General features: G+C 40.2%; 1 protein-coding gene across 1 annotated transcript in view; it reads right to left on the reverse strand.

Moving 5' to 3' along the window:
- Positions 1 to 681: 681 nt before the first annotated feature.
- GFRA1 (GDNF family receptor alpha 1) overlaps positions 682 to 11,528 on the reverse strand; it is a 137,025-nt gene continuing 126,178 nt past the window's right edge. The window contains exons 8-9 of the mRNA XM_010003957.1: positions 3,264 to 3,320; positions 682 to 1,526 (exon numbers count right to left, since the gene is read on the reverse strand). Of these exons, the coding sequence (XP_010002259.1) occupies positions 1,368 to 1,526; positions 3,264 to 3,320 (216 nt within the window). The 3' untranslated portion in view covers positions 682 to 1,367. The remainder of the gene's footprint in view (positions 1,527 to 3,263; positions 3,321 to 11,528) is intronic.

Genomic DNA, 11,528 nt, shown 5'->3' on the forward strand with positions numbered 1-11,528 from the left:
AGCCCTCAGGAGAAACACTGCCTCTTTGATGACATTTAAAGCTTTAAAAAATTCCTTCTAGATACCACAGAAAATCATCATGTGCCAGGACAGGCTGTCGGTACCACTGAATCACGTAGACTGGCAATATTGCCATCCACACCATTAAAGCAATTTATGGAACTGGTCTTGTAAGCAGTTCATCATGTCAGCAATGCCAAGGCCTGCGATCGGAAGTACCAGGGTGAGAAAAGCCTGTCACAGGAGTGTGTGTGCATGATGCTGCCTTGTATGGGATCAACCATCCTTTTGTGTCCATTTTAGCAGCCTAAGAAATCAAACACAGTTGAAATGGTATCCTACTACCTCTTTTCCCTCTACAGTGTTGTGAAAAGTCATGAGGCTCCTGGAACTTCTGGAGCTGACATGAGCTATGTATAAACAGATACTGGTGTTGTAATAGAGCAAACAAATTGTATGTAATTTTTTTATTAAACAAACAGTATAATAACTGGACTATATATCACAATGGAAGCACAGAAGACCATAGACTGTACAGCTGAAACCCTGCAGCAAACTTTGTTTCTACTTCTTCTCATCAAATTTAAAGAAATGTATCTTTATCAAGCTTTCCCAATGGCTTCTTCTTGTTAATGTAAAGAATCATCACCCTTGTTAAGGCTAGATTATTATAACTAAAAGATAAATGCACTGTTAGAAAGTTCTGTGCCACACTCTATTTTCATGAAAATTCAGCTGAAAGATGTACATTTTACCTGTATGTGCATTATAATGGCTTCTCAGCAGGGAATGCAGAACCACTTACAGTACAGAAACATTTGAAGAGGAAAAAGCTCATACACTGAAAGAGTTAAACATCAGTAGCAATTTATCAAATGAAGAAGTCTCATAAAGTCCACTCTCTGGGAGAACACTCACCATTAGACAAAAACCTGGCATCCTTGATAGTCTGACGTTCAATCAATTTGAAAACCAAAACCATTCAATGAGATAAATAGGATCTTAAGAAAAATGCCATCCTCCTTCTCAGGTAAAAGCCAGAATTAAAATAATCATTATTAAAATAATCCAACCAGGTCGCTTTACAGGCAAATTTACACACTGTTTCTTTAGAACACGGCATGCCCAAAAGCCTTTTGGGTTTGGAATGTAGCACTGCACCAAGTATTTCACAAAGCCTCTAAATATCACAAGAAGCTTTTTTAGAGAGAAAAAAAAAAATATTCCAGCTGACTGAAACTTCTAGCAGGAGTGCCTCAGCTTAGCTCCCAGACCTGGAATTCCAGAGAAGCAACAGAGGACAGGAAACAGATTTTTATTTTTTTTTAATATTTTTTTTTTTCCCCACACGTCCTTTTGTAATGCAGCTACAAGACAACTGATGAGCTCAGGAACAAAGAGAATGAGAGTGCAAGTGACATCAGGGTGAGCGCTGTGCTTAGATAGAAGCTTCTAGGAAGAGCGAGGGAATTCTCTGCAGATATGTGACCAGTGGAGATTTTTGATGTGTCTTTCCCAATAGCATTCTGCAAGACACAACACTTTCCTTGGTCACCATTATACATTTTCATTGCTAAATATTTATATCTTGACATTCATCTTTTGTTTTCTTGTTTCCCACCCTCCCATTTCCTCTCTCTCTCCCTCTCTCTATATATATATCACTGCCATTGATTCAAAGATACAAAAGACATAAAAAGAGATTCTCAGATGAGTTTAAGGAGTTAAAGAAGAAAAACATCAGTACAACACAATTAAAAAAGAAAAAAAAAATAATAAAGCATTAATAAATCATTACATTACATAGCAGTGGTTCCATGTGTAAACCTATCCTACCCTGAGTCAACAGAGTAATTTTGATAAAAAGTGGCTTCTGGATAACAATAGATAAAAATCTAATCCATGGGATCAGAAGAGACAGAGCTTTCTACCTCATGAAAAATTCTCCTTCTCACACCTTTTCCCTTAATTACTGCATTATTTAAATTCCTTGCCTTCTTTGGTACCAAGCTGTCAACAGATCTCCTAACATTAATGCATTGTTCCCTCACATGCTAATAGGCTTCATTCTAGTATCTACAGGATATTCTTACCAGAATCTAAAGAATTAGGAATGGGCTATAAAACTGTCATTGTTTAGAAAAACTGTTCAAATCTGGACTGGTGAAGGAAAACCTGAGAGGTATGGGGTGGCTTATGCCAGTTCAGCTGGGCTTGCTTCAATGCCTAAGCTATGTGCTTCCACATTGTAAAAAATAATTTATGTACATCACTCATTATTAAGCTTCTTGAGAGACCCAGTACGAAGGGTATGGACTGACAGACATGGGCACTGATGTAATGTTTGCATCTGAAAGGGGGCCTGGAAGGTCAGGCTGAGCAGACTACTCAAACAGCACTGGAAGGTTCATGTGTCTGGGGGCTGTCACTGTGTCTCCTGATGAAGAAGCATCACATCTCCTGATGTTAACCTCATCTCTTGCCCCAAATTGGCCATTTTTGTTAGCCACAGGATGGTGTCTGGTACATTTTTATGTATTTGTTAAAAGCCGTATCATCTTGTGTGCCTGCAGATTATGAACTAATTACACTTGTGAGGTGCAATGGTAATTACCACGGGATCTGCCTAATCATGGACTACACAGCTATTGAAATAGAAAGTCAGCAGAGGCCACTTTGAGCCCAGCTCCACATTTCAATGTAAGATCATTCTTTGATACATTGTGCTATTCAATCTGTAGCAGGGCGCTCCATCTCTCAATACGCCTGCCTCTGTTCCCTTCTGTTTGATTTAAGTGCTTTTTGTCTCTTAGTTTTGCAGGCACAGGCCTGAAATGAAAGGTTCTCATGAGAAGGGAAAAGGTCTAGCAAACTCTGAGCTGGTAACAACTAGCATGGCCTAGCATGGTATTTGATAATAAGGAAGCTGCCTGCATTTTAGCGGTTAACCTTTGTTGTTTGATTTAATTATAAGTAGTAAAATTCAGTTTGCATCCTAACTGCACTTCTGTTCTTATCTCCCAATTTTCCTACATTTTTACCATACTCATGCCTCTCTTCCAGAATAATTAAAACCCCCAATGCTGTATGCAATACATTTTGATTCCTGCATCGTCTGTCATCCATCCTGTCCAGGACAAATCATAACAACATTAACAAGACTTCAATGTCAGGTAAGCCCATTATACACTTGACAGACTTCAAACATTTTATATTATGAGGAGCCACTTGTGCAGTGAAATATATAGAATCCACACTCTTACCTCGTTAATACAGAGCTCTGTCTCTGTAGATTCATTGACTTTCTGCTTCTTCTGTGTCTACAAATAAATGCAAAATTTATTCCCTGTAAAACTTATACATACAGCAGCACAAAACAATTAGATAAATTCCTATAATTTTGCAAGTGATTTGCACATGATTAGCGAATAAACTCCAAATGTAACTGCAAGTTTTCCAATAACATTTCACATTCTGATTTGAATTTACAGCAAAACTTCAGTCAGCTAAGGGTACTTAGTAATTACAATGATGAGTGTCATCAGCTGCAGAGAACATGTTATGTTCTGTGGCCCCTTAAAATGATGCTGGATGCTCATAAGAAGAATTGAAATAGGACAGTTAATAATTACCATAGTGCCAGTGCATATTAGCAAAACCCTGTAATAGTTCACAGTTTTAGGAATATATACAACACAGGAGTATTTTATCCTGAACAATTCCTGTAATTTCTCCAATTATTATTATTAAAATAAAAATGTCATTGTAAGGTATTGTATGGCTGCCACAGAGTCTCTTCTAGAAAGTTGCAAAAAGAACATTTTGTGTGATTTAACACATATACCTGTAAGTCAAATTGAGCTGTTTGTTTACACTGCATTCACTGATTATTATAGATGTAGTATTATTTAATGCAGGAATATTTTAGATATTCACAGCCTGTAACATGAAACTGCTGTTATCTTCAGCCACATCTCATGATAAGCATCCATCTGTTGATATTGCTGTGTGCTCTCCACACTGATGCAAGTAAGAAACACTTCTGGTGGCAGCATGACACGAAATGAAAGCAACAGTCTGCACTCTGTCTAGCCTCACAAGGTGTTTAGTATTTCCATTCCTCAAGTGAACGTGACTGGGCTGGCAGTTTTCTGCTTTGTTATTACAGTGATAGCAATCCCCACGGTGCTGAAGATATTTTCAGTAAATGCTGCTGTTGTTAAGTACTTCAGTGATTCTCAGTATCATTTCCTTCTTTGTACATTCCAGGAATATAAATAGCACTCTTGTAGAAGAGCTACCAGTGTAAAATGTACAATCGAGTCTTAGAGCAGAACACTTGGATTTACCCACCAAAACTACTGACTGCACTGAGCATGTCTGATACTTCCTGGAAGTTTTGTTGGACATGCAATTTATCTCTGGAAAAAAATGAGGATCTGAATGTCACTATGTTGCATTCCTTTTACACTGCAGAATCCCACAGGTTTTGGCAGAGATGGACTGGACTAGAGCTGATGTGAGGAAGTACCAAGCGTTCTGATTTTATACCCTCAAAAACTTCACTTCCACACACGACCATTTTACTTTCTGAAAGCCATTGGTGCTGCCTATGGATACAAAATAGTCTTTGACGTAATTACTGATTCTAGAATCCAAATGAACCAAACTTCTCATTAGGAAGCACATTCCCTGATTTTTAGGCTACTTGTATATTTATACAGAAATATGTTAGAGATAACTGAAAAACTGTAACAGCCAGGATTTAAGAGAAATACAGCTACAGTAAGAATGGATTCAGTATATAGGTTCATAGTTTTAAAATATATGACAAAATAATAGGTCAATTCATTAATAAACACCCTCCATGAAATCTCTTACATACCCTTTCTTCCGATTAGTACCATTAAAATGGTTATGGTAAGCATAAATTTAACTATCTAAATGGAAAAAGAAATGCTGAGAAGTAAATTTACTACAACAAGAAGCAACAACTGCCATTTTTTGCAGTGTTGGTGCTATTCACAGAGGTTAGGAAACTTCTTTTAATGGTAACTGAGTGGATTTCAACTCCTAAATGGATGGCTCCAAGGAGACGGGTAAAGAAGGAGAAGCTGAATTTCAGCCCTGAATTTCTCATCTCCTAAATACCCATACTAGGTTAAATTGGAATGTGAGGCTTCAGAGGTGGCCTCAGGTTCAGAGCTTCAGATCTTGACAGTGTAAACTGTAAGGACCATACAAGCCTCATACTTTTCTCAGTTTGTGATTCAGTGCTAAACTCCCTAGGTTCACACAATCATCTATTGCAAACATTGTCCTGTGCTGCTCATGCCTGCTCCAGGCTTGTAACACTGTGCTAACTACAAGTGTACTCTTGGCAGTTGGTCTCAACACCAAACTCAGCAATTCTGTATCTTCTGTCCTGTGTTTCTCAAATGAGAAAAGAGAAAAATAGCATCATCTTGTCTATATGCAGTGAAGTCTTCCTTTACTTCATTCAGCCTCATAAAGTACAGCAGCTAAAACATATTTACCTTTGAAAACACTATTTTAAGGGTAAAATCAACAACTAGAAAAAAAATCAGCATGTAAAGAAGCCTTTCAATAATTTTGATTAATATTCCCCAGCTTTCATTTGGAAGGCAATACTTCTCTGTATCCATATACTTAGTGTAGTCATTCTAACATCAACAACACATTTTCATGTGCATCCTCTATTATAAAGTCCTTCTTTCTTAGCATTGAAAAGTAATTTTAATAAACAGGCAGGCTTTTCTCTTATCAAAACAGAAAGGACAATATCTTCCATTTAAAAACACAGAAAAAAAAATGTAATCCCCTTTGGTGGGGGGGAAAGGCGGAGGGAGAGAAACAGCTATAATTTTGAGGATGAGACATTATATGCCAAGCTTCAAATTAGAAGAGTACATTTTTACTGTTGAGTTATAAATCTGTAAAAACGGGTTATAATGGAAATGCTGGCATAGGCTGCACTACTGTAATACACCAGTGCATCACTAAATCACAAGTAATGGGGGAAAAACCCCACCTATGTGTTGAGTGCTACAGAAAGCTGATGTCCTGTAATTACAACCTGAAGGGAAAATTCTCCCTGCCCTACTCTTGGGCAGAAGGGACTCTACATGTAGCAGAACTGCTGCCATTTGTGCTACAGTGAGTGCACACCTTATTGGAAGTAAAAAATAAGGGCCTGAAGGTGACACTGATAGCATTGGAAATACACTCAGTCTGGGTGTATTTAAATTATGAAGGTTATCTTCAGCCATCAGGTACTTACCTTACAACATGTTCCATCATCCAAAAAGTTTAAACGATAGAAAAGTTTGCCCACCATGTACAGCTGCAGGCAACTCTGACAGGGAATATCTATGTCATCAGCATAGTTGGGCAATGAGAGTGGCTTGTTGTGCAAGATGCCAAAGATTCACTGCCAACTCCCATCTTGGGTCTCCAGACAAGAAGGTACTTTCAAAGGTGCTAGAAGTACCTAATTCCATAGGAGTGAAATAGCGCAGAGAAATGGCTAAGTCTGTATTAAAATGTGTATTGTTTTGAATTTTAATAAAAAAGCTTTTCTTTGGAGGCAAAAAGATAAAGGAACAGAAGCAGGGCTGGGCCAATAAAAATAATCATTAAAAAAAATCAGTGAAAGGAAACTGTGTGCTGGAGTCCCTAACATAAGAAGGACTATGGAAAGTCCAGAGGAGGGCCACGAAGATGAGTTGAGACCTGGAGCACCTCTCCTACAAAGACAGGCTGAGAGAGTTGGGGCTGTTAAGCCTGGAGAAGAAAAGGCTCCAGGAGGACGTCACAGCAGCCCTTCCAGTACCTGAAGGGGCTAGAGAAAAGCTGTGGAGAGATTTTTTACAAGGGCTTGTAGCAAGAGGATAAGGTGTAATGGATCAAAACTGGAAGAGGGGAAATTTAGGTTAGACATCAGGAGGGAATTATTTAGTATGAGGGTGGTGAGAAACTGGAACAGGTTGCCCAGGGAAGTTGTAGAAGCTGCATCCCTGGAACTTTTCAAGACCAGGTTGGATGGGGCCCTGAGCAACCTGATCTAATCGGGAGGTGACCCTGTCCCCTGCAGGGGAGCTGGAACTAAATGATCTTTAAGGTCCCTTCCAACTCAAACCCTTCTATGATTCTGTGATCTTAAAATAACTTGCTACACATGCGGAAAGAGGTATGGGATTTTTTCTACTGGGTTAAAATATCATTTGCTTATGACTTAGCTGTGACTGCAAAACAAAGTTACCTAAGACAGGCTAACACTCACCCTGGTGTCGTCAGGAACTATAATTCAGCACTGTGGGCTAGTCTGATGAAGCTGTCCCCATACTGCCAAGAACCCTGCACTCGCTTAAGCTTTTATACACTGTAAAAATGAACATCTGCTTTTACAAAGAATCTTACCACTGTGGTAGCCCAAGCAACAGATATTTACAGATAACCATATTCATGCACCTTCTGATGAGCTCTTCAGTATCCTCTATGTTAGTCACACAAGCCTAGTTTTAGGCAAACTTTTAAAACTCGAACTAAAGTCTTGAACTTGGTCATGGGTAGTAGAGAAACCAACTGAATGTCCAGAAAATACATGACTCTCTTGATCAGAAGCAGAATATTACTTACTTCTTGCCTGGTTTTCTGAATGGAGAAAGGAATACTTCTTATAGAGATATTTCTCCTCCAGACACAAGACTCTGTGGACCTCCTCACTTCCTTCTAAACCAAATGGCTCCTACATGAGTTCAATCATATATGTCCTTACACAGACACACCATAACCTAATCTTCCCTCGTCCTCCACCTAATAACCATCAGAAGATCCTCCCACATCTAGTAACTCTCTGCTTCCTACCCTCCAAATCCCTCCACCTCCATTCTTTGCAGACACTATAGCCCTGAATTTATTCCCATTATTTGCAATTTTATTATTTGCAATTATGCATCCAGCTTCCACAAATCATAGCACTACATGGTTGATAAATGCATTAAACACTGCAGCTTCTCACCAGGAACTGGTACACACAGTATTTATGGCTTGTCAACCAGCAGTATTTTTATATATCCACTACAGCCTGTGTATCTGTGTTACTCATAGCAAGGAAAAGGTCAGACTGGGGATGGCTCCAACCAGCTTTAATTCAGGAGGAGAGGGAAGGAGAAGCATGTAAAAGGAACCAAATGCGAACAGGCACAGAGTGAGTATCCAAACTCAGGAACCAGTCCCTTTCTGTTAGCTTCACATTTTGGACCTTATGTGCTTTATGGAATGTATTCCATAAGTGAGAGACAACAGAAGTATCATTTTTTCAGCTAATTTTAATGAGGGTGCCTTTCTCCTCTCCTGAGATGCCTGGTTAGTTATGCCCATATTAACAAACCTTCCAGAAGAAGAGAGTCAAAGCTCCCAGAATACATCCCTCAAATGACCATGCTTCTGAAGTAGCTGTAACAAATGAGGGTGTTTTTTCTTTTTGTTCTTCTCATGTGTTGATTAGTGAGATTTACTATGCAACTAACCTGTTTTTCCAACAGCAGGACACAAACAATAAGCAGAGAAATATACAGGCTATAGAAATGCAATCAGTTCAACTCTCCTGTGCTCACTAAGCAGTGGGGGAATCTATCACAATTGTCAATAGCATTTTCTTATTAGCACAGCAGTACTATGCCATGCTGGAGTACAAATTACTTTTCCATAGGGAAGATAAGGAAAGTGCAGGTCAGAGACACAGAGCACTAAAATAAGGATCCAACTCAGCACAGAGTAATTTTGAAACCCATACCGTACAGCCAGAATGCAAAGCTATTTAAGCTGTAAAAACAAGCAGCTTTGCACAATCCTATATTAAGAAGTCAGATTTTTTCCTCCTTCTTGCTTTTTTCTTTCTTTTTGTTTTCCTGGGCTGAAGCAGCCCTCAAGATACAAGCTTGGGGCCTGAAATTATCGGTTGTCATTCTGCATAAAAGCACTACAGCACTGTCATCCCACTTTGTAGAGTGAAGAAAGTACCTTCTGAAAACAAGCATTACCAAGACATTGCTGGCGCTAGTCTCCAAAGCTATGTATACCCAGAGCACTAAGAATCAAATCACAAGCTATTCAGCTGGGAGACATTAAATAAATCCAACCAACTATCCCTTGTGCCCAAATGTGCACCAGGGAAACACACACCAAGTTGGAGGCTGCAGTGCAGTGCAATGAACAGCTGAAGAGCCAGACCCTTCAGATCCCATCACGTCCCAGCCCTAAGCTCCTGTCCTCCAGAGCTTTGTGCCTGTCCTGAGATTACAGAGGTTGTTCCCATTCTCCTACGGACATCTTGTCTGGATTTCCCCCCACAGCTTTGCTCTAGCTGGGCAGGGGACCCCAGGCAGTCAGAAGCACTGCAGGGTGCCCCAACTGCCTTTGGACCCAGCTGCCCTCTGGTTTGCCAGTTCAAGCATTCAGAAATCATGGGTCAGGCACCATCTGAAACCAACAGACACACCATGCAGTGACAGATCAACCCAGCTCACCTTCACAAAGCTCTTGCTTTCTTAGGAGAACACATATGGCATTTAAAAAGTCCCCTTATCCCTCAATATTAATGGATTTTTGCTGGTTTTGAGTCCTTAAGCATCAGAAACAAGGAACAGAGGGCAACCTCAAAGCAGGGGTTTGTTTTCTGGTCAGGAAAGGGAAAAAGGGATGGCAGGCCTCCTGAGATAATTTCCACACATTCTATCAGAAGGAAAGGGGGTTGAAAAGGCTTCCCCAGAAGGCAAGCAAGAGGAATCCTCAGGGAAGAGGGGCTGGGACACATAGAGGCCCCTGTTTTGCTAAAGCCAGCTTTCCTGCTCTTTTTGCACCAATGAGGTAGCAGTGCCTAGTCTTTTCTGGACAGGGCCAGGTGGGCTGGGAATAGTGCCTCCTCCGTAGGGCACTGGATAACAATGGATCCAATTAGCTCTGGCAAAATGGGCATCCAGTGAAGAGACGTGGCTCTCTTCATAGCTGTAGATGGAAAAACACTTTGCAGCAAACAATACTTATAAAAATCTGAGAAAGGGTCCTAAAAGTGTGATACATAAAGAGAAAAATCTCCTTTTAACCTCTTCAATCTTAAAATTAAGATAAAATTTGATTGGGGGTGAAGTGGACTGGGACTAATTCTCCCAAAACAAGAAGAAACAAGAATGGAAGAAAGGAAGGATCATCTACACCTTAGGAATTGTTGCTGGACCATTCCCAGATCCTTACATTAGTAAAGATGAGCCTTAATTAAGCCCTGTCTCTCACTGCACTCACACGGCTGGAACAATATCGCACAAAACCTGCCTAACAGCAATCTTCAAGGTTTTATAAAAAACAGATCCTACCAGAAACACCAAACTGATCAAACACCTTACAAGGACCAGAGACAGAGATCTTAAAATATTTATTTCAAGCAATTAGTCTTCCAGTGAGCACAGCACAAAAATACGACACCCAGCCAAGACAGCTGAACTGACTGGCTTACCTGCCATGGCAGCACAGCAACTTGCTAACAATTTTGTTTTCTTGTTCAGTCATTCATTTATCTGAGTAAAATGAATTTCTATAGTCCTAGATTCTTGCTTCCTATTTTTAGGGGATATTATGCAATTCTCTTAATACGGTCTTTTTATGGATTTGCCTCAAGCAAGTATTTTTGCATTAAGAAAGGCACAGGAGAAAACAGAATACTAAAAAGCACAGAAGGAGTAAGTTTTGTTAGTTTAGTATCTCAACGGCTTGGGCTGCCTAGATTTTGGGTTGTTTTTTCTTTGTCTAGTTATAAACCTGAACACCCATGTATTCCAAAATCATGATGGTTGGGATTTTATTATTAAACCCCATCTCCTCAGTGATTCACCACAGCTATCAACCCAGTGCCATACACAGCACATACAGGTAGCATCTGGCTCTTGTGCACTGAGCAGCATGTAAAGGAAAGCAGCATGAACACAAAGCCATTGCAATCACACTTAAAAGACACACTCAGCTTTTAGTTTTGAACAAAGGCAAGCTGCTGAAGAACTAAAGATCCCACAACACTTCCCCAGGCTGGAGTGTGTGTCCTTGCATGTCCAAAAACACAAACAAAGTTGTTCTGTTTGGCAGCAGGTGAAGTACCTACCTTCCCTATTAGCCTGGGCTACGTGGTGCACTGGAGTGTGGTGTAAACACTCCTGAGCAGCTGTCAGCCAGGGCTACTAGGGGACTAGAAGCAGCTCAGCCAGAACAGCTGAACAGGCCTGCATTGCATTAATGAGCCTTGCAAAGAGGCACGGTGCTAATGCAGACAGTGCCTCTACACTGTGCCTCAGGTGTACAAGACTCTGCCTTGTGCTACTCTGTGCTAGGCAGGGATGCAACACACCTGTTACTCCCAGGTGAGTTCTCCTTTGCACTGAGCAGATGACAGGATGGTCTGAGGTTAGAACTCTCTGCTAAGGAAAAATTGGGAGCCTCCCAAGCCAAAATTCAGCATA

Source organism: Chaetura pelagica, unplaced genomic scaffold (genome assembly GCF_000747805.2).
Source record: "Chaetura pelagica isolate M959 unplaced genomic scaffold, ChaPel_1.0 scaffold248, whole genome shotgun sequence".
Classification (NCBI taxonomy): Eukaryota; Metazoa; Chordata; class Aves; order Apodiformes; family Apodidae; genus Chaetura; species Chaetura pelagica.